Source organism: Aptenodytes forsteri, unplaced genomic scaffold (genome assembly GCF_000699145.1).
Source record: "Aptenodytes forsteri isolate BGI_AS27 unplaced genomic scaffold, ASM69914v1 Scaffold55, whole genome shotgun sequence".
Classification (NCBI taxonomy): domain Eukaryota; kingdom Metazoa; phylum Chordata; class Aves; order Sphenisciformes; family Spheniscidae; genus Aptenodytes; species Aptenodytes forsteri.
The window spans coordinates 1330181-1354618 of NW_008796063.1; the positions used below are offsets into that span (position 1 = coordinate 1330181).

The window sequence follows — 24438 nt, forward strand, 5'->3', positions numbered from 1 at the left end:
CTACTTCAAATCATAGCCTTTTTCCTGTTCTCAGCTATGAGCATTTAGGGTCAGTCAGCCTAGATCTTTCTTCTGCATCCCATACAACTTGTCACATATCACCTTTTCAGGTTTCATGGATGAAGAAAGGATTACTACTGCTATTAGAGTGTTAATATTTCCCAACAATATCACCCAGGGATAGCAATTATGGCAATTAATGGCAACCATTAAAATACATAAGCAACATACTATATAATTATCCAAAATCAACCTCTGCAAAAGAAATCGTCTACAATGTCTTGGTTACTCATTCAATTTACAAAAAGACAAACAGGTGCAAGTCCCAAAATTTTTAGTCAACTGTTTATCACATCCAGTCATACTGAATATCGTACGCTGTCCCAGGCCCTTACTCCTTGCCAGTTCCAGATGCAGCTTGTTTCCCCGTGCATTTGCTAGCATCCATTAATCCTAATTAAAGTCAAGGTTCCTAAAGTGCTGAGCATTGTACAGACACAAAATAAAGATTGTTCCCTGTCATTAAAAAAAAAGCTAAATTAAAAACGCACTCAAGGGATGCAAGAATGGATGAATTACCATCCTCATTGTATAATAAAGGGCAACTAAGGCATAGAACTATTAAATTATTTACCCCAAAATCACGTACTAACTCTACGACAGAACAAGGCTTAGAAGCCAGATTTATGGAGTGCCACTGCGGTGCTTCAAACTACCTCTAAAAGTCTTGGTGTTTGTATGGCAAAAGATCCCAAGAGCATCAGATGAATTGTGTTGAGTTGCTGCAGAGGTGATTACACTACGGACTTGCCTGTTACCAGAAGAGCTACTGAGTAACAGACATCTGTCCAAAGTGACTGTTTTCCTTATAAATTTCAAAGGTGACAACCTTAATTATGCGATGCTGTATATCAAGGGCAAAGCATAGTGGGTTCTCAAAAGCTTGGTCCTGTGTTACTTTTTTTTGCGATAAAGCCAGGCTTCAAAAATCCAGACAAGCCTGCTCATGCTATTTTGTGTCCTCTCATCTGTGGTCCTATCTATACAGGACCCTGATAATGCTCTTTAGCAATGGGATTTCATATAGTAAATACCTTTTCTTCAGCTCATGAGGAGATTTCCTGAGCCCTCAATCATCTGCTTTTCACTACCCCAACCAGGCTAGCACAGAAACACTGTCATGCTGCTCAGGCAGAACTGTGTTTTTCTCCATCTAATCCTTCTTGTCTTCCAAGGACAGACTTCTCTTGGTCTGGCTAAGGTTTTGCTTTGGGCAGCTCGAACAGCGAACACTGCTAGAATCTCAGAGTCTTGTTAATGTCCAAATGTACATAAAATGTAAAGCAAACTCCTTCAAACGCTCACGTAAAAATGCTCATAAATAGAATTGCAATTAGTCTGAACAGAAGTACATTCCTGCTACTGCTTCAGACAGATTTCTAAGACTCGGATACAAGTTGTGACGATTTCCCTAAAATAATTTATTAATGACCTGGCTAAACAGAAACAAACAGGAGTATGGTTTGTTTATAAGCACTGACCAAGTCTGCAGTGGGGAAAAAATTAAAATTGTGGATTTGATATTTTCCACGTTACAGGTAATTCAGTTCTCAGAAGCCTAGCCAAAAAATCAAAGTGGAGCCTACTTGATTGGCATTATAAAAGCAATTAAGTTAGAGACCTGTCAAAGATGTTAACATTTGGCTCTGTCTGCTCTACTTGTCTATTTTGACTAGTTGTAGAATCATTTAATGATTTACAGACCTTTCAAGTCTTAAGGCATGATAGGTGTATTAAAACTGTGACCCATTATTTCTTGGTCACATCATAAATTACTGTGACATCATAAATATCTTCCTTTTTCTCACAGAAAGCTAGATTTTAATTCCTGATTTGAGTTTGAGGCTTTGTTTTTGGGTTGTTTTTTTTTAACCTGCACTGGTAAACACTAAAATATTTTACTGCCTGTAAAGAAGTAGTAATAGGAGAAAGGGATGTGTAATAAAATATAATTGTCAAAACAATTACATGTTTTAAGCTGCAGTGTATGTTCATATAAAATTTTGCAGTCATTATTTCTAATACAATAGTAAAAAATTAATACATTTTAAATGGGAAGAATATTAAGTATGTTTGTTGGAAAAAATTGGCCTTTTTAATAGTTCAGAATTGTTCTGTTCTGCAATCAGAAACATATCAACCTAAACCTATCCATCCCTCCTTGTTTTATAGTTTGAAAAAAATTCCCCTCTCTCTTTTTTTTTTTTAAGGGGAGAAGGGAAATGAAAAGGAAGAAGAGAGGGGAAGCAAAAGGGGAAAGCACTTCGAATTTGTTATGGGAAAACATCTCTGGAAAAAAATTAGAATTAAATTAACTAATCCAAAAGGAAAATTCAAAATAGAGTGAAATCATGCTCTGCATAACTCCTTACTGCTTTCAGGAAAGGCCAGTTTAAACAGGTATGACTGGGTGAAAATTTCAGCAAACTATTTTTTAAAACATCTAAACCTGCAAGGAAATGTGGGGTGAGGTCAAAGAAAAGCAGGAACTCTACACCAGGAACTTCCCCGCCCTTTGGTACAACCTCTTGGAAAGGCTATCATGTTACTGTATGTTGCCTTCCTAAACTTCATTATAAGGCTTAAATCTAAGATTAGCTGAAAATTAATCAGAGACAATTAAAACAGAGCAGTGTTGAAACACAACAGGTTTGCAAATGTGAAGTTAAATTTAAGTCTGGATCTAGCTGGGGGTTTTTGTACCAAAAGTTTACAATTAGTTTAAATTATTTTCAGTGTGCTGAAAATAACTACAATTACAGTGGTTCAGAGGAGAAAACTATACTTTAAAAATACCTAATTAATTATAGTATATTCTGTTACATTATATTTATACTAAATAGACTTTAAATCTAATTAATTTATTTAACAACATAAATGTTATATAAAAAGAAAATAGCTTTTAATTTAATCAAGAAAAAAACCATGTATTAGGAGCTTCTGAACCTCTCCTTAAACAAGAAATGTGAATGTCCGGCTTTTACACACGCAGGTAGAACTCCCCTTGAAAGTAATGGAAGTTACATTCCCTGACTACAGGGAGAATAGACCTCTGAGAATAAATCTGTTAAGAGTTCAAGAGATGTATGCCGTTTGCTTTCAAAGCTAAAATGAGCAATCATCAAGAACATCATCATTACTTAACTATCTCAATAAACTATACCAAAACTTTTCTGTGTGATAGCAGGCGTTTTTTTTATTTTTTTTTTTTTCAGATACACATGCAGAGATTTTTTTTCCCTGACATACATAATGCTCAGTTTCATTTCACCCTTACTCATAGCTCAGCGTTCCTGGCCAAATAGGATAGAATTTTATCAGATTTAGGTTTCTGAATAATGAAAGCAAGAATGACACCTTCAGTCTCCTTTAGCCTACAACTTAGAAATTTCTGCAAGTAAGATATCTAAGAAGTGTGGGAATTGCAGTCCATCCACCCTCTACCACTACTGCAATGCAACAAAGAAAATGTAGCTCAGATGTGGACTTAGCTTTATTACTCTCTGAAACATAAAATAAATGTTGTAAGTAGCTTAATAAAACTATTTGCACTGGATCGGTTATTTGGCACAATTCATCTGGAATTTCACATCATATTCCTTTATAAAAATTAATTCTGGACAGGATTTTGCACTTTCTAGATGAACTCCATCTTAACCGTATCTAATTTTTATGTTCCATAGCGGAGTTGAGTCTGTTCAAGCAGGTCCAATATGTCCTAACTTTACTACAATTACTATAAAGTCTCTAGAAATATGCCTAAAATTGTCTTGACAACTTAAATAAAAGCAGATCTGTACGGGGTCTGTAATTGTACTGTGCTACATGATTTAAACTGGCTAATAGTGAGCACACACTGAGCAGCTGGGAAGGAAAAGACTGTGTGTGCTCGGAAAGAGGAGGGAGAGCAGAAGGAAAGGTTAATAAAGCAAAATGTTTTTCCCTTTTCTTGCTGAACATTAAGCCTCCGATTTACCTATATACTTGTATTACTATATGCAGGCAAGGCAACATATATTATATAGCTATTTCTTTTTAGTCATGCTATACTACTTCTTCTGTTTTTATTAATATTTTGTATGTATTTTATGATCACTCTTTATTTTGCATCTTTGCATCTCTTTCCTGGTTACTTCCAGACACACAATGTAAATTTTTCAATCAAACGTGGAACTGCTTTATGTAAGGAACTAAGCAAAACGACTGTCTCACCTACAAGCTTAGTGTTAAAGGCAACACCTCAAAACCCCAAAAATAGTATTTATGCCACTTTTACAAATAGTTTTCAATTGGTTAATATAACTCAAAAATAAGAATAATGACCAGTGCTGTATCAAAAAAATCAGGTTACTTTTAACAGAAGCTTTTAACTGAATTAAGTTTAAAATAAGCAAGCAGCTAAACTCAGTATGACTAGTGATCATTTTTTATTTAAAATATAAAATAAATTGAAAGACCATGAAAAAAAGCTTATAGAAACTTCAAGATTATTGCCACTGAAAAAAAAGGTTTCAAGTTGTACTTACAGCTTACCCAAGGGCATCCTTTTTTCAAAGAATTCCTGAAGGTAACTTACAGCATTAGCAGAAATCAAACCCAGCATATTTGTGCACTTTTTCATTTAAGGAGGTTAAGTCAGATTTGTGGTTTAGATGCTCGGCAGATCCTAGCTCTACAGTATCATTACACTATGTCTCGGAACTGAAGCTTTTTACTAGTCTAATAATGATAAGGGCTATATCGTATTTGCATGAGTGATGAGAGTCCTAAATGCACAGCAGAGACCAGAGTTCATGGTGGGTGTCAAGCATTGTGCAAATATGGAAGTTACATATATTTTTATGGGTAACAAGTACCATAGTCACTAGGAAAATTTCTTACAAACAAAGGAGATGGAAATTTTGAGTTAGTAATTTACATAACAACCCTCTTTAAGATTCTGTATAAAAATATAAAGGTTATACTTTTAATTATATTCTTGGGAGTCTCAAAAAAATAAATCTCAACCAACCTATCACTTTCATCTTCACATAATAAAAAACTATGAAACAGGCTGTTAACGGAACTAAGTGCCACAAGGTCATGAAGTAAAAGATCTTTTTATTTTCTTCTTTTCTTCTTTTTTTTTTTTTTCAGGAGAGAAAACAGTTTACAAAACAGAAAAAGACTTGTTCAATGAAACAATCAGCTTTAGTTACAAGTGCAAAAGTCAGCCATGTGTACTAATTCTCAGTAATTATGATGCAAAGCGAACTCCTTGGGGACTTAAAAGTCAACGCCTGGCAATGGTTGGGCAAACAGCAGAGTGGAGCTACTCAGGTGATACTGACCCCTCCAAAGCCCTTTGTGTTACTGAACAACCCGAACCATCCAAGTATCTGCTCGGTCCTCCCCCTCTTAGGTATTAATGCTATACTGTACTCACAGGGCTGGTATTTAAAACACTAAAATCTAGCATGCATCCCAGCACACAGCCCTTGCATAAGCAATGAATACACTCCAAGGAAACAGAAGCACAGAAGAAGGAAAATTTCACGTCTGTGTTTGTAACACAATCACAGCTGAGAATTAGATGCGGAGAGCGGAAAGGTGATAGGGCAGGTGTCTTTTATAAAATTCGACTTAGTTGGCTGCCCCTTTTTAGACTGACACATCATGCACTCCTGTCTTCTTGCCTCCCACATAAGCGATTACTACATTGTGAAATGAGGTAAAAATCCAAGGCTGAAAATTTTCAAAAGCATTCAACAGTGTCCTTACCGTTTCCACAGTGAAATCGCAGGTTTCACATTGGCTTAAATGGGGACAAAAAGTTAGGCCACTACAATGCTGAAAGCTATAGGAAAAAGCCTGTCTTTGGCATCTCGTATTTTATGCATATATTTACACCACGAGAGAAAAACTCACCCCAAAAATCTAGGCACCACTTGGAATGAGAGTCTCTGTTGCTAGTCTGAATTGGGTTTAAAATTACAAAAAAACCCAAAGACCACCTGCAGAAAAGACAAGTTCCAACCTATCTGCCTGGCACTAGACTATGCCCTTAAGTGGAGCACTCCAGTTGAAAGAAAACTCAGGGCATTCTGCCACCGCATGTCTACTGCTACAACTTCATGCAGCATCTCATTGTTAATATATATTTCAAATACCAAATAGGACAAGCCAACATTTACAGCATGTTTAAAATACGTCTCAAGCCACCTATCTCTTAAAGCAGATACTTAGTTTACAATGAACTACTGGCAAAAAGCTTGCTGCAGCATTCTCATGAATGACGGGTCTCTGTAAAGAGTGCTTTTTGTACTGCATTGAAAAATTCACAGCAGTCTGTAAAAATAAAAACTCTAGATGAAATGACATTTTAAATGAAAATTTTGCTGAATTCTCTATGGCTGCTATGTTCATAAGACATTTTATTAGTGTAAGGGGCAAATACTTTTTACTCTGCAAGCATTTTATTGCATTTTTCCTTCATTTACAGCATGCTTTTTATTTAGGGCTTTAGAGACCCACATTCTTCTCTCCCCCCCCTTCTTTTTTTCTCCCCTGAATGCTCCTAAAGTTACAGAACAAGGGGATCCTACCTGGCACTCTACAACAGGTCAGTGATCAAACAGAAGGAGCAGTGAGACAGCAGCCAAATCCTGCCCCATCTCCTGAGAATTACAGAAAGCCAGGGCTTCTCAGCCTGCAACGCAACCAAGCCACTGCACCCTGAGGCTCAGATAATCGTAGTACGCTCTCTGCAAGCACATACAGCACTAATCTCCGCACCTACTGAGGTTAAGACACAAGCATTTGTTTTTAAGTTGCTGCTCACTGTAGTTTTCGACACAGGTAGAAGCTGCTTAAAAATGTGACCTCATCTGTCTTATGACAGCAGAAACAAAGATAGACTGAAAATATACCAACATTGCTCTGCCCCAGTGATCAAAGCCGGTTTAAATAAACAGTGTTCTTTATCTGTAAAGTGCACTGGTCTTTGAACAACTATTCATTTTACCTAAAGTATTTACATTTGCTTGAACAAAATCAATACACCAGATAAAGTAAGCTGTAATATGAACAGACAGAACTAGACCAAACCGTGAAGTATTATCATTTACCCAGTAATATGCCAGTTGTTCATTAAGATACTACTTTGTGCAAGCAAAACACTCTTAAAAACTTAGTGGGTTTTAAATACAGCCTACATTCAGGAATGCATTATGTACTGAGTTAACATTACACAGCCTACGTCTGCTATGAACTCAAAGCAGCATGAGTAGTTTTTGCCATTTCAAAAAGCCAGTATCACTGCAAAAAGTGAAAATCAGTGGGCGCAATAACACATCAGGAAAGAAGTGACGTGGCAGAGTGGGTGCCACAAAGTAGTAACTAATTATTAACTTCTGGAAAGGTTAGCATGAATCCTCTTTAGGCCATAAGCTACAGCCAACATGAATAAAGACACATTCTTTATTAAGGAAACAAACTCTAAGCTGTGGGAATTATACAGCGCAGTTAAAAGGCACGATGCATAGAAAAATTTACCCTTTCATCAAGAACGGCTGGCCTATCTAGGAAAGAATTGAGATGCTCTAGTAGAGTCTGCTCTTGAACTGGATCTGTGGTTAAACAGAAGCCTTAGTCCACATAGTTGCTCTTACACACTGCACTTTCATGAATCTCATACGAAGGAAATAAAAGATACTTACACAGCCACCAGCAAGAATTTCTGCAGCCAGTGGGACAGAGCCATCTTTAGTCATAAACTTATCTCTCACAAAATCATTAACCTTAAAAAACAAACAGTTATGACCGCTGATAAATTAAAAGGTTGGAGAAAACACTCATCAGCTGCAAATTCTGTGCAACTGAAAATGCAAATACATCCATGAAGCTACCAAGCTAAAAGATATCAAACAAATCTTAGTTTTTATATGATATATTGTAAAGCTGACTATGTTTTACTTTCTACAAAGATTTGCAGCATAATTCAATTATTTATTATTGGAAAAAGATAACAATCACTAATTAAAGAAAATCATTATCTGAAAATTAATGATAAAATAATTTAAGATTTTAGAAATGCTCACTACATTTACAACCTTAAATATAATTTCAAATTAATATCAGAATGTTCAATAGTAAGTTTTAACACAATAGTAATTTAATTAACAGCATTAAGTACCTTTCTTTTTTAAAATGCACATTACTAGCTTGGGTGAATACTAGCTTATTGGTGAATAATCAATACATTAAGATTGGGTTATAATAAGAAATTTTTCAGTGCCTTAAAATCATTCAAGAAATAACAAAATTACAGAAGTAAAACAGGGAAAAAAATTCATGCAAACAAGTTCCTTTCTTACCAACACTTCACTACATGCTCATATTATCTCCTGTTGCGCTAGAGTTAAACATACAGGAACCACGTGGAGATACAAAAACAAAAGCCCTCCAAGTCCAATAAATAATTATTCACTTTTGCTAGGAAGTGAAACCAAAGGCCTGCACTACTTACAAACAAGCAGATGAGCTGAGCAAGTTGAATAAGCTTGTTATATTTTGGAGCGAGTCCAAAAATAAGATTTCAGTAAGATTCTTAAAATGTACTTATATATATATATATCTGCATGTGACTGGTATGCCACTTGTAATGTTCACAAGTCAGATATAAACAGTTGCTTTGTGGTTTTTGTAATTAAGTTTGTATCAAGCAAAAATGATGGAATACACTCTACCACATCGCTGACACATTAAGGATAAAAATCCTTAATGTGCTAATTGTAACTTGATGGACTTTACAACGTGGAGAAATGTGAAAACGATCCATTTGCAAACTTACAGTAAGTTTTATGGCCTTCTCTGGTGCTACTCCTAATAGCTGCGGTAACAGACCTGTAACATGGAAATAGAGAATTCAATGCATCGAGTAACTGGGTATTAACTAAACAAATCAACAAATATATGTAGAGATCACCGCCTAGAAATGGGCAATTTTGTGTTATTATATTTAATGGGAGTACTTAAACATTCCATTTTCAGAACAAACTTTGTGCTACCACTTCAAGCGCTACCACTGCCTATACGTATTTGTTTCTTTAGCTTTTTTAAATCCTATCAGTGCATCGAGTAACTGGGTATTAACTAAACAAATCAACAAATATATGTAGAGATCACCGCCTAGAAATGGGCAATTTTGTGTTATTATATTTAATGGGAGTACTTAAACATTCCATTTTCAGAACAAACTTTGTGCTACCACTTCAAGCGCTACCACTGCCTATACGTATTTGTTTCTTTAGCTTTTTTAAATCCTAATCACTAAATCACTAAAAAGTGATATTAGCTCACTTTATGCTTAAACACTAATACAGATTTGCCAACTATGTTTCAGTACTCTGTCCTAAGCTAACTATTTTCTGCATCTTCACACAAAAATTAAGACTTTCTAATTAATTTTGTGAGATACACGATGCACCCACTTCAAAACTCAGGAGCGCAGTACCTTTTTCTGGCAAAAATAATGGCATTAGATGGCAGGACCCAAGGGGACAGGAAGCAAAATAATGCAAAACATTCAAACATGTATGACTGCATTCTTGAGCTCTGCCCAGCTAACTCACCAGTTCTTAAAACAAAGGAAGTTATGCTGCTTTCTTCCCAGGTATGGAATTTCCTATTTTATTTTGTTAGAAGTGATGCGCTACAGAACTGGAAGTGGGAATCTCTGACTGCCGGCTTCATTTGCTTGAAGTGAACGGTCGGTATTTTGTAAACTTTTGGACAATACAACCTAAAAATACGCAAAGCTTACCAACTAAGCCTGCGGCTAGAATGGTGTTGCAAGCATTCATCAGCATAACAAAATTAGGACACCATTCAGAAATGTGAGAAAATCACCCCAGCTAGAGTTCCTGGTGCAGACCCCCTTTGTTTTAGTAGCTCGGGCAGCACCTTTGGGTACTTTCTACAAAGCCTGACATTTTCACCTCTCCATGGTTTTATTTTTTGGGAAAGAGACAACAAGTAAGGTTCCACCTCTAAGAGCTAACTTGCTGAAAAGCATTTTCCTGAAGAGCTAAACGTCAGAATAACAAAGAGAAAAATGTACATGCACTGGATTAGTGTATTCTTCCATCCTGCTACCATCCATCATCTTTACTGGTTACTACTGGTGCTCTTAATAAGGAAATGACATTGGAGAATAGCACCATTTGGCTTGTGGTAGCAGGAGGGCCAGCCATATTTATATACTAAGGCCTTTAAAATTTTGCACCTGTATTAGCATTTTGGTTTTTCAAGTGCCAAAAAGAGTAATTAATTGCATATACAGCTGATGTACACATACACCTAATATTTACCCATGACAACGATGTTAAATAATGATCATATGGCTGAATATTCGAACAAAAGAATACAGTAACACTAAGTTCATATACAGTTGCTCAAAAAAAAGAGATTCTGCAGACCAAGTTAAATTTCAAAATTTGAATTTCTTGAACAGTTTTAGTTGCACAGGTGACTTGAATCCAGACTTCAATGAAAAACCATTAGGACAGTCAGAATTGTGTAATTAAATATTACATTTTCTGCAGCACTATGAAGAAAACACAAGGATATACAATGAATAGGATTTTTTCAGTTTTAGCCTTATACAGACAAAATTATCTTTGTAACTGCCGTGATATTTACATCTTGCTATAGGACATGTATGGCTTTGTATAGACATTATGGCTAATGAATTTGTATCTTCAGGGATTAAAAAAACATTCCATTTACTTTACAAGCACACTCTCTGATCCTAAGCCTAATCCAGTAGAATTAGAGCAGGTCTGTAAGCAGATATGTAATTCCAAAAGAACCTGGAAATCATTTAATTTTAAAATCACATACACATATACTACTACACCTAAGCTATATATAACATGACTTTGTAGTTATATCATATCAAATAAATTACAGAAAAAGACGTTCTAAGATATCAAGATATAAAATTATAAAAATAGTCCAGTTGGAGATCTGTATGAACCTCCAGTTTTGGAAGCAACATAAGCAGGACAAATCAAATTCATTTTCATTAGACCGATCTGACGATGGCCTTTTTACCATTTTTTGTTTTTCAGCTCCTAAGACTTTGCATTTGTAAAGGCACTTGTAAAATCGCAGGAAAAACATGTTTATCTTGGCACAAGGTTTTTTTTTCCCATCTGATCCATTCCTTTTGCACTCAAATCTGAATGGGACTGTTACGACTCAAAACTTTCCATAAAATGTCAATGTAGAAGAGAAGGATTAAATAGAACAGGTAGAAGTTACAACACCCCCCCCAAACCCAAAAAACCCAACTGAACAAGCAAAAACCCAGAGCATTTTTCTCTTTTTCTCTATTTCACACACGATTTTAAGGTATAAAAGTGCTTTGTAAGTTTAATTACAGATAATGCTGTGTATATCTACTGCAAGATAGCATACAGTATTCTAAAAAAGGTAGCATTAATTTTAATACTACATTTTATAGCCTTGCCAGATACCAGCTAGGCCAACTGTTTCCAGCAGCTTAGGAAGGTAGAGGGACTCTTCGTTTGCTCTCATACCTATGTAATAAAGCTATCTGTAAGTGGTACCTGTGCATTCTATACATTATGACTATCAAAACTAAATTATCTTTTCTTTATCCCTTTGATGGGAGTCCTGAAACATTGTTGAAAGATTTCTGAACATGATAAAGGTGATAAGTTTTGGAAGAAAGAAGGCACATCAAGGGACACGTATGAAAATGTCATTTTTCTGTTGAGGTTATCTTGACACGCTGGGAATTTTTCAGTGTTAACTACGCATTAGCAGATCAGCAATATGACACACACACAGATGTAGGACAGGCTTAGAAATATCTGACTGTCTTAAAAATGCATGCCCCTCATAACATCAGAGAATAACATTTTGCTCATAGGCAGCCTGCTAGTATAGTATACAGCAAACATGTTATTCAACCCATTTTTATATATCCAAGGCTCTTTAGTAGCAATTACCACGTACCACTTCATATTTCGCACACTATCGTAGTAGGACTCTATGGGAAGGTATATGTGAGAGAGAGCACCGAGAGCTGCATTCAGAGTTTACGACATCACACAAGCTACTTTCTGAAAGCAGTCTAAAGACATTGTGAATATACATGCAATAGCCCATCCAGCCCAGCTGCGGTGATGGCATTGAGTAAAAAAATCTTATTTGGCCAAAGTATTTTTTCAGACGTTCAACAGTGAAACTGTAGTTTCACACTGTGTAACAGACGCGCTTTTCCCTTCATATTAGAAAAACCCACTGACTGAAGGAGTTGTTGCTCAGTCTAGGTAAAATATTTGAAACCATTTGGACAACTGATAGAAAAGCAGTAACAGAATACTGCCAAATTTTTCTACTAGATGATTCACACAATAAATTGGACAATTAATGAGCAGTTGCCATTCAAGCACAGCTCCTTCAGACTGGAAATGGGGTATTTCTTGAAGATTTTGTGCTTTGACAGAACTTTGGGGTAGGAATATGCTTGTACTTCCATTCTACAAAAATGGTACTTCATTGCATACTTCTGGAGGAAAGTTTCCGTCATGGCCTTGTTGTATCATTAGCATGGGAGTCCACCAGTAATAATGAATTTGGATGATTAAAATCTAAGATTAGAAGGCATATGGAGTCACAGCAGTGCTAGAAGCACCATTGGAAGAAATAAAACTAACGAGTTCCTTAACAGTTAATGATCGCAGATAACAGAGTCTTCCACAGCATTTCCTGTCTTTTTCATCCTCTAGGAGAAGTGGCATTAACAGCATGGCTACTGAACATTTTCATGAGCTACATTTTATCTCTGGTACTTAAATTTCCCATAGAATTTCTATAAAGTATAGGTGAAATGATCTCTATTACATGCACTGCTTAAGACAGTGAAGCATTCTGTGACTTATTAGGTGGACTTCCGATTAAAATGATATTAAGAAATGTAGGTGACCTCATCAGTTGGAAGAGATGTTGACAAAACACAGCTTCCAAAATTTTCTTGTATTTGCATATATATAAATACCTGTGAGTTTCTAAATATGTATTTCAGGTATAAATGTAGACACAACAGTAAATTATAGGTATATGAGTATTCTTTTCAGCCATGCTGAGAAAGAAACGGATGAAAAATTTATCTCAGATGTAGAGTCTTAAAAAAAAATTAATCTAACAACACAGCATTCAAATAATGGAGGTTTATATGTTTGGGTTTTTTTTTAAAAATCAAAGTATCTTCTCAGTGGAAACACTGATTATCCTTAGAACAAAATTCACATTAAACAAAATTTAGTGCTCTCTTTATATCCACAAGATGGTGTAATTTATCCTTATATGAGGTGGTGGTTTAGAACATGGTGGTTTTGCCCTTTTCAAGTTTGGAATAAAATAATGATACAAAAAAGAAAAATCAGTTCATTTCACCGGATGGAAATATGTGCCTTGCATTAAAAATATCATCTGAACTGGCTGAGTTCAGAGTAGGGTTTATAATTCCTGCTTGCTTTCTTGCAGCGCAGCATGACAAAGAGACCACCACTCCAAATGTTTCCACTATATTTTTTTTAAAAGGCTTTGCATCACTATTCAGCTAAGCAGGAGAACTCTACCAATGACTACTTCCTCCTCCAGTGGGGAAAAACCCCCACATTTACTTAACTCTGAACCCACCACAGTGTAAGAAAGAGTAACAGTTACCAATGAGCAGCAAAAAGTAATATACTCTGTAGTCTGTCTTACCTAGTAGTATTTAAGTAGTATTTAAGATTAGAGCGAGATGATTCTTGCTATAATTTTACTGCATTAAATTGGGTAAATATACTAATCTATAAAATGTTCCTTTCAAATTTTCTTGTCCTCTCAAGCTTAACCGGAAACCTTCATTCTGCACTCAGTTGCTCAACTTTCTCCAGCATGATCTCCTTAGAAATCAAGCAACAGTACAAATTTACAGAACTGCACAGAGGAAGCTCCACATTTTTAAGAAGTTTTCTCTATTTGACTCTTCAAAAAGAGAAGTTAAATCAGGGTGCCCTTTAAGTAGAGAATCTGTAGAAATGCAGGTCTCAATTTGTCTCTGAAATGATGGTGTTCTTTGCCATCACACAATTTCTACTATATAATCCAGAAATTAGATTATTGCCCTGGGTTTAGAAGTTCAGCTCCACCAAACTGTCTGAGATTTCATTATTCAGTACTCCTTGGAAGACTGAAAAGTAGTAAAGGGGATGGGGAACGGAAAGACAAGTTATACTGATGAAGGTTCCTAAAGTTCCCCAAATTTGGCAATAAAAAAATCACTCCAAAAGCACGACAAGCAAATGGAGTTAAGAATACACATTTATGGCATTTCTGAGGTTTGTTTTTCCAGGTGAAAAAATCACTGTGCTTCAGAGTTTCAATGAGACAGAAGCAGGTAATAGTGGAATTCTGCATATTTATTCTTTCAGGATCCTGGAAAAAGCAGACATACATTTGCAGGGAATACATTTTGTTCTTTAGCCAATAACGGGGACTTTTTACGATTCTGATTGCTATAAATCCTTACAAAATAGAAACCATGTCAATACTCTTTATTAAATTATTAGGCCTACTCAAAAAATTGCCTCAACCTCAGTCAATAATAACAGAGCCTTCCCATCTCCAACTGTGCTGAAATAATTACAAAGTCTGTATTTTGCGGAGGACCTACTTAGCCAACCTCCAGTAACTCAGGTCATATGTTAAAGAGAGCACATGTATCACACCACTTACTTTTAACGTTGTTTCACACGTTGTCTTATAAACTGTTAAGTTTTTTTTTCAGGTGCATATAGCTTTGCCACATCATAACAATATTTTACTGAAATCCTCCGTTCTTCATTCCTGACTCAACTGCTTCTAGCAATTAATTTCTGTCATTACAATATTGTTATTTTCAAAAGTTAAAAAATGTTTCTAAGCAAGCCAGCTAAAAATGAAATAAGTAACGCAAGTTTCAAATCCTCCCCAATGAATACAGCAGAGGGGGGATATGAGATCTCAGTAATTGGGATACCAGAAATATAAGTTGCTTTATCTCTGTGACAGAGAAGAACTGCAGTCTCATGCAGTTCATGATTCTTTATGACTACTTCTGCGTCACCTAAACTTACACCATTGATGCCATAACCGGGACAAGGACAAAATAAAAAAAAAAAGCCACCATCTAACTGCAGGCACTTACCTAAGATACCCAAAGTGAGGATGATTTACACCCTGAACAGAGTAAATGAGCTTTTGGAGCTCTCTCCACTGACTACAAAGGGAGCTTGGAACAGCTAACTTCATAACTTGGGTGTATTAGTTATGTATACAAAGCTAAGTGGGCTGAAACCCAGCTAATCTCTCTGGCTGACTCAACAGTGACAAGCTAAGAAGAGGTATACATAAAACTTGATAAAGATGACTATTCCCAATGATTAGTGAAGCACATGCAACTGGTTCAGAGAAACCTTTTTGTCACAAAAGATATCAAAAAAGGAGATCTGGTCAATAACAAGGTACCATATTTTCTCTATGTTTTTATGTTTTTAAATAGAAGGAAAACAGTTAAGAAAGAACACTGAAACAAAAAACCAAAAATGGATGATCTAACTTCTATCAAACAGGACAAAATATGCTTGGTACTAAGGACTGCTAAGGAAATGAAAACTTGACTAACAGTATATTTTTGCTGTAGGAAATAGATGAGGAAGGAAAGGACAGAAAGGTCCTACAGAAATATTCTCATTACAATAAGGTTTTAATTACTAAGAAGTTTGCAAACCCTTTACCTATAGCAGAATAGAAGCAAAAGCACAAACCAGGCAAAATTGAGGTCTTAATAAAATAGGCTTAAAAATCCAGAGCTCCACTGAACTCTTATTAGTATCTTATCATTAGTATATCCCACCTTTTAAACTTACCTCTATAAAGCCCAAAGAAACCTTCGTAACGTAGCACTTTCTTGAAGCAATCAAAGCTATTTTTATACATAAGCTCTCCCACAAAAGAGCCTGTAGAGCGCTGGTTTTGCATTCGAGTTTTTACCAAATCAATTGGGTAGACTGCAGTGGCTCCAACAGCTGCAAATAAAAATCAAGCTATAAGAAAACATGATTTTGCATTTGCAGTGTTTGACTGCAACTGTCATCTTCCACATTTATATCTCAAATATCAGTTGTATCTTTTTTCTCCATGATATATTCTGGATACATTAAACTACCTCCCACAGTTTTAACCAAAAGCACTTCCGGGCCCTACCTCATTATTAATCTGATTCTTCTGAAACTGGTTTGGTGACAAATCAGATAGCAACACCACCTGCAAACTCCAATGGCTCGTAAATTCCAGAACTCTCGTAGACCAGATGACCTCTTCCCCTTCAATCTTATAGTCATCCCATCCCTTAGACACGGCTTCAAGGGAAAGACTGAGAAGCCTTCCACACTTAAATGAAAGGCAGAAGGAGAAGAAGGGCAGAAGAAAAGAAGAAAAAACCCAAACATTGAAGAGGAATGTTCTTTTGCTCAGCCATGACTAACCTCCAGCAACTGAACCAAGGGCAAACCTGTACGCTGATTCTGCAATCTGGATGAGAACAGGTCGAGACAGATCGCCTGGAGCTTTCTGTCAAGGCAGGATTTAAAACAAAAGGAAAGACAAGAAAAATAATCAGAACATTGTATTTCACGAGAGAACATCTCATGATCAGACAGATATAAGTATAAAGATACCTGGAGAAAATCCTACAATACACTGAGGATTTTGTTTTCAATTATTATTTCTTTTCCACTGATTTCTAAGTGCCATATAATGTAGCCTCTTCAGATTGGAATACCAAAGAAAAGAAAGACTGATACTACTCCAAAATCAGTGGTCCAAATGTGCATATGAGGGCACACATATTGCATCTTAAGTCATTAATTTTCTACAGCTAAAAGCAACTCCAGTTTGGAATTTCTTTCTACTATCACCAAAACCAGGTATACCTATTACTTCTCAGGCTATCAAAACAAGTATTCAAGCATTGTTCATACATATTAGCTAAAGGAGAATAACGTTTCATAAAGCACCCCCACAATTTCATTTTGCTCACAGTATATAAGTGCTAGATTCAACCCAATGAAAAATAAACTTCAGAAGTGCTTCAGATTTAAAATTGCTATTTAATGAAACAAAAGAATTAGGAAAACAAAGTTCTGCAGGGTTGTTAAGACACTTTTTGTAATACTTTTTTTTTAGGATACTACAAGTAAAAGGACAAAATAAAAATATGGATATATTTTTTCCTGAAAATGTGTTTAGGCTTCAGCTAATATTCCAGTGTGGCTGGAGTTGGCCAGAAAGTAAGTTGAAGGTATCAATGTAGCTGAATATCTTTTCAGTCTCAGCATCAAGCAGCTGACATCAAAAAGGAATTGGATGGAAAAATGAAAAGGTAGGACACAGATGCAGAAGAAATGGTAAGATTTAAGCAGGTTCATATGTCCTAGCCTCTTAAAATGGCATAAATCATACAAGCAAAGATAGTGGCCCCAAAGCAAAAATTGGAGAAGCTGCTACTTTCACCATCGCATTTTTGGCTACATTTTACTGCCACCTATTGTAACTTACATTACTTGATATTCAGTCCAATGCAAATGCTTTTAACTCCTTTAGGAGTCTTCTAGGAATAGATGGTGAGCTTTTGGGAGCCAACTCATTTGAATTAATCCCAGCACAGTCAACATTTAGTCACTGCTCAAACAAACAGAAAACCGCCACCCTAGATACTCTCTTGGAGCGGTGGTGGGGGTGTTCACATGTAGGGGAAGGAGGAGAAGAAAGAGAAGCAAAGGAGATGCATGTGTACACACACACACACACACAGAGGCCTGACAGTCCTAAAAATGTAGCCTGCATCAACTCATTGTGGTCAAACTGGCGTCTCCGCACAGACCCAGAGCAGGAAAAAAAAAAACCAACAAAAACCCCTTAGCCTCACAAGACACAAAGTTAAGACTGCCTTAAAATAGAGACAGAGAAAGAGAGAAACAGAAACAGAGGGTTAGTTTTTAATCTATCTGTATAGAAACTTGTGTCAATAAAAATATGATATGCTACAATAATATGAAAGCTAAAAAATCAACAGGTTTGACATTTAAAGAACACTCCTATTTCTTTTTGCCTCAAACACAAAAAAAGTTCATTTTCTGTTATACCACTGAAAGTCAATATCCTTTAGTTTTTGCAAATGCACAGAATATTAATGCTTTTACCGAAACTGTGATGGTAGACTAAACATAATCTCTTATATTTTGATATTCAGCAGAGCATAAGGCAAAGCAGAGAATACTCTGAAGCCGGGAACATGCACGTGTGTTCAGAACAAGGGCTGCCATTTCCTAGGCTAGATGCTGAATTTACCATCCATATTCGAAGCAGGAAGTCGTCTTTCCTCATTAAAAAGAACAGAGAGCAACAGAATCACAAAACATGAACACCTTAATTAGGTATACACCTAATATTTACTGAATAGCTGGATGACACTCATATACATTTTATCTTTCCAAAGTAAATTTACATTTAACCTGTCAAAATGCAGCACAGAGAAGAGATGGAGAGGACATGACACAGGTTAAAAAGAAATTCTAACAAGAAGGTATTCCTCACAGATATTACAGAACACAAGAGAAAAGCAACTTGGCTGACAACACAGAAGGAGGTTGGCTATCTATTTACCTGGCACTGGAAACAGATAATAGCATCATACTGGCTTCTGTTCTTACCTGCCTCTGAGCCTCGGCGAGGTTGTAGGGCAATGTCCCTTCCTCCAGAGGAGCAATTCTTTCGATATCAGCTAATGTCATGCGCCTGAGGAAATTAATTCAGCTTAGCGTTTGCTTAGAGATGGGTTTTCAGATCACAAGAAGTTACCTGCATGTGACCACTACACTACAATCTCCTGTTCCCCAACACCACCTCCCAATCCTTCCAAGAAGGAGAGAGGAGGAAAGGAAAGAGAGGAGGATAGATAATTCTCCACTTACCCCCGTGGCTCATATAGATCTGCTAACTGAAACAAGATGTCAACTTCCATGGGTGTAACCTGACCAAATTTCTGAGCTGCCAGAACAAACTCCTCTGCAACAGAATAAAAATACAGAAAAGAAAAACTAATCAAACCAGAACAAATAATCCAGAGCATCCCAGTGTTGCTTTATATTTTAGTATTAAGTAGAAGATGCTGGTGGGGGAGGGAGAAAGGGAATAAAAGTGACCCACCACAAAAGTGTTCCTGCCACTCCATAAATGTATGTTTTAAATGGTCTATCCTTCATGCAAATAAGTACAACTCTCTGGTCTTAAAGCTTAGCGCTATCAGCAGGATTTAGGATATTTAACATACGGTATCAATCAGTTGCGGGTCAGAGGGAAAAAAAATAAAAAGCAAACAGAAAAAAACCCCAAGAGTCAAGAGATGTGGAACTTTTCATGCATAGTCCCAATAGGCCACATTAATGAAACTTTGGCGTTGCACAGGGAATTCTCTATAGAAGTGGTTAGATATAGCAGATAACATCTTGTTCCAAGCTTGTAGATCAGCTTACTGTGCCGCCAATACAAGTTTATGGAATTCTTCAACTACCCTTGAAGGTCACTTTAATAGGCTGCCAATTTGGCAGGAGTCCTAGGAAGTTTTTTAAACTTTTAAATATCTTTACATACTTTCCTCACCCTGCCCCCACCGCCAGTTTACTAGGACCTTTTCCTGATTGAAACAAAATGAAAAACCTGGAGGGTGGACTCCAACAGGAGTGTACAAAACTGAGTGGTGTACCAAGGAATGCTAACAAGGCAGGCTTTCTCCCTCTCCCATTGATTTAAAAGCATACAGATGAGGTCTTTCCCTCCACCCACCCCAACCAAACGCCCAAGGAAACTTCCAGACTGCAAACATTTCTACCAACCCTTAGTGACTTCCACATCTTTTCTATTTCCAGCCAGAGTACTGTAGATCTTTCTAATGAGCTCCATGTTGTTAAGGAGAGAATTAAATCCATTAAAATAGGAAAAGCTGACCTGATGGGAAGTGGTACCTCCAGCAGCCTAGAGTAGAGACAGTAAAAGAAGAAAAGAGAAAGGAGACTGTTACAAGACTAAGAAAAATCTTGAAATAAAGGTTTTCAAGCAGTGTTATTTTACAAGAGTGACAGTAGCACAGGGTTGCTTTTTTAAAAAAACCTGCAAAATAAAGAAAACTATGAAAGATTCTTATGTTACTGAAACTAATCATGACCAGAATGTAAAACTCTCCCCACCCTACAAACCTAAACAAATACATATGCAGGATTATAACAACATAACCAGTAGTAATTTACAAAGTTCAAGTTTCAGTACTGCTTCAGTTGGAAATGTTTCATAAGTTGGCTTATTTCTAGTAATGAGGAAATCTACTTCTACATGTAAAGTACATTACTATACAGAAAATTTCAACAAAGTCAAAACATATTCTGAAAAAGGTCAACTGAAACATTTAAATTCACAGGCATTTCAAGTTACGGAAAAACAGCAGTAAGCTCTCAGGCTTATATCAGGCAGTCAAACAAAATGGGAACAATAAGGCTTGAACAGTTATTCATTCTCAAATGAGAACTGAGCCTAAACCTTCATTTTAAAGTGGTATTGGGTCTGCACACAGAAAAATTATTGGATCAATTCCCTATTTAAAGTATAAGATCAGTGATCAAGCAAATTTCTGAAAACAATGCATAAGCTTGCCAAAATTTAATTGACCTTGAGGGAGAATAAAAAATCTTATCTTATGTTTTATGAGAGAGTATATGACCCAGGAAAGCTGATAACAAGACTGGGGAGAGAATCAAGGAAGAAAGTATCAGATCTCATTGTCAGTCCCTAAGTCTTCTGGCTATGCTTTTTGCTGTCTGCTTCTTCCAATATTCTGTCCAGAGTTTGCAGTTCTCATCACTTCACACATCTCCCTGGAATTCTCCCTTGCAAGTCAAAGCAGAACAGATTTCTTTAAACCTGGATATGGCCAGACTTTGGATTACTTGGAAAGTGCTACTACAAGTTCTCAAGACTAGAAACTGGGATCAAAACTGAACGTATCTTTTTTTTTTCTTCAGTGAAATTGCAGAATTGTAATATTTAATTTGGTTTATGCACTTCAAGCTGAAAAAAAGTGTGCACTCAAGTGTAACAACTATCAGTTAATATATAGTGAATGTCCCTGGGTGATGTTCCAGTTCATACACTGCCCCAGGTGCTTGGAAATTACACTCAGGAGCTTAGAATTGACATTACAAAGCAAGTTCTTTGAGGATGACTTCCTAAGTGGGATGCAATGGAATTTTGACATATTTGACACAGTCTACTATGACAGAATGACTGGAAATAGTCAGGCAAACTCTACATTTGTAGGCCATACTAAGGTTCATCTACATGCTTTGTCTTTTGTCTCAGGAGACCAGGAACATTGAGGATACATATTCTGCAATAAGGGTTAACTTCCATATGTGTACATAATAACTGCTAAACTTAAAAACATGCATCCATAAGCTGGACTACGTGCCACTTATAGTGGTCGAGATACATAAAAAAGAAATCCCATGTCTGTATCCCAGGTCCTTCCCAGTTGGGATACCAGAACTACTCACAGCTACTAGACATTCTTCTACAAATGGTGTCAGCATGTGTGGCCGGATAGTGACCATAATGTCCCTGAAGTCCATAGCTGTGACTCTTCCAGCCTGAGCATTGTCTCTCTGCACAAAAGCTTGTTTTGCATGTTCTAACTGTATCTCCTGAAAACATATGGGGGGGAAAAAAAAGTTAGGTTCAAAATCATCACTTTAATAGCTAGATTTTATATAATGCAATCCTACAAGATATCTCACACTTAACAAAACATGATTACATGTAATCTAATTTTAATTGGATATTGTATGTGTAACTTTCAGCCTTTTCTATTGGTGGCATATATGGTCTCTATCATTGAGCTCAATATCTAGGACAACCATCATGATTTCTCTGCTGTCTGGACATTAGGTCATGCAATTCATTAACTGAGAAATGGAGGGCACGTATCAACACACCAGTGCAGGTAATCTCCCACTCATGAACATTAAAGTGTTCCATGATGTGTATTAGCCAGTTTATTGCATGTGTCACAGCAGGTCAAAATACTTTCTGTAAAAGCGTTTGCTACTCCTTGAATGAGGACAATGCAATCATCAGAGATTTCCACATCGACACCCACTAATCTTGAAAGCATTCCCTCAAAAAGAATCCTCATTTAAAACATGAAGTTATTTGTCTACAAAAGACACCAGCAGTTTAACTTAGAACTCCTTGTATCGTGACTGATTAAAGATCAGTTCTCAATATTTCAGCAGTAGTAACAGGCAAAGATCAATCACAAGCATTATCTGATGCAACCACCTGATAATCTCATTTTGTGATTCAAATGTACCCCTGAGAGAAGAGGGGAGAAAAAAGGCATTTAATCTCTCAAAACTGTATCTTTTCCCACTGTGACCTTCACCCTTTCTTCATAAATTACTGTTAGACTACTTTATTCGTGTTTTTTTATTTTTCATTTAAAAGGAACAATCCTGCACAGATAGTAACTTGATAATACATACGAACTTTTTGTTCAGTTCTACAGGTTTGCCAAAACCAAAAATACCCTTTGGTGATGTAGTTAGACTTCCCAATCTATATTTCTTTGCTGAATGGGGGAAAACAAATCATTGCCATGTCCTCCCTTTAGATTTCAAGGCTTATAAAAACTTCTTCACTGGAAATACAGTGCTTAGTCTGAATACATTTTCATAATCAGTTATTCAGAAAATGGAATCAGAGCAAAAGTATGTCAGCAATACTAAGCAAGTCTTGCAGTGAACCATGACACTATCCTATTATTTCCATTATATTTGCAAATATATGCCTTAGAAGTCATATTAAGCCAAGACTCAGGCTAGTCAAGAATCCCCAGCACGATGTATTAATGGTGAATATGATCTCCTGTAAGTTGATACTTATCTCACAGCAGCATTCAAGGGACTAGGGAGTGAAGGGCGAAAGGCAAATTCAGCCGGCGCAGGATCAGACCTGCCGGAGGCCTGCAGCCACCATCCCTCCTTCTGCTCATGCCACAGCCATTGATGCATGCTGCCACTCAAACCATGCTTGTCTTTTCATTTCAGCCTCCTGACCTCTCCAATTTTAGTCCTAATTTCTAATTAAATCACTGTACCCTGACCTGAAAAGTATGATGAAAACCTCCTAATATATTAGGCAGAAGGAGGAAAGGGGTGGGGGGGGGAAAGGACTGATCAATGTTTCAACACTGCGTTTCACTCACAGAATTATTCAGAAATTTCTGCTTTTGATGAGAAACACTTGTGGGGGTTATAATTTGAAGTGTTACAATTTCAGTTCTGTCACGTTTCCTTTACATTACAGCCCCCTATGTGGAGGTGTTACAATTCAGCAATAATATTCACTCTGGCTGGATGCAGCCGTGTAAGCTCTTGCTTCACTCCAATTGTGACTGTAATTTCAAGAGAAATTTGGAAGCAAGCAATTTTGGGAGGTTTACAGTGGGAGGAGCACAAGAACACAAAAAAACTTTGTCAGCTTGAGGCAGGCAGCTACTCAGGAGGCAGAGAGCTCTGAAGAGGAGTTAGGTATAGTAACTCTTGTATCCCTAAATACTCACCACATAGCAGGTGGAAACGTATGAACAAATGAACAGAAATGTTTGTCATTAAGTGGCAGCATCACCAAAGAAAAAATAAATCTAATTTAGCAGAAGGATTACAGGAGAAACTGTGAATGTTGCTTTCTCCACCTTCTCTCATTCAATTTGTTTTAACCACTGAAACTGCTGGCAGTGTTGCGCTGGCAGAATCCAGCACTAAAATGCAGTAAAAAACCTGGACACCACTTGCAGAAGTCCAATCTGTTACCATCTGTGTACACCCGTCAGCGAGTTTGGAGGTACGTATACCATTGGTGGGACCTTGGCTGACAGTGATGTCTCAGCCACAGAAACAAAGCGGGGCTCACGTTCCAGAGAGATACATTAAGTGCATGTTTCTTGTCATCACCCAGCTAATTGCAAAAAGGCTGTTAGTACTACAGTTGAGTACAAGCCAAAACACCCCATCCTCTCCTTGCTAACATGATTCCTTTCAATCTTCTTGGTACATGTGGAACCCACTAGAGAGAAGAATTTAATCACTTGGTTAAACACATGGTCAAGGACTCAGTGCTGCCATTTGCCCATACTCTTGTCAGCTAGGAAAAAGCCGCTTAGCTGTACAT

At 36.8% G+C, this 24438-nt stretch overlaps 1 protein-coding gene across 1 annotated transcript in view; it reads right to left on the minus strand.

Annotated features, from left to right (window-relative positions):
• Window positions 1-24438, minus strand: part of SLC25A13 (solute carrier family 25 member 13) — an 82303-nt gene that overhangs the window by 23557 nt on the left and 34308 nt on the right. Inside the window, exons 5-12 of the mRNA XM_009286349.1 lie at window positions 21765-21911; window positions 20055-20193; window positions 19134-19227; window positions 18873-18957; window positions 16647-16731; window positions 16029-16187; window positions 8891-8943; window positions 7758-7838 (exon numbers count right to left, since the gene is read on the minus strand). Coding sequence (XP_009284624.1) covers window positions 7758-7838; window positions 8891-8943; window positions 16029-16187; window positions 16647-16731; window positions 18873-18957; window positions 19134-19227; window positions 20055-20193; window positions 21765-21911 — 843 coding nt within the window. The remainder of the gene's footprint in view (window positions 1-7757; window positions 7839-8890; window positions 8944-16028; window positions 16188-16646; window positions 16732-18872; window positions 18958-19133; window positions 19228-20054; window positions 20194-21764; window positions 21912-24438) is intronic.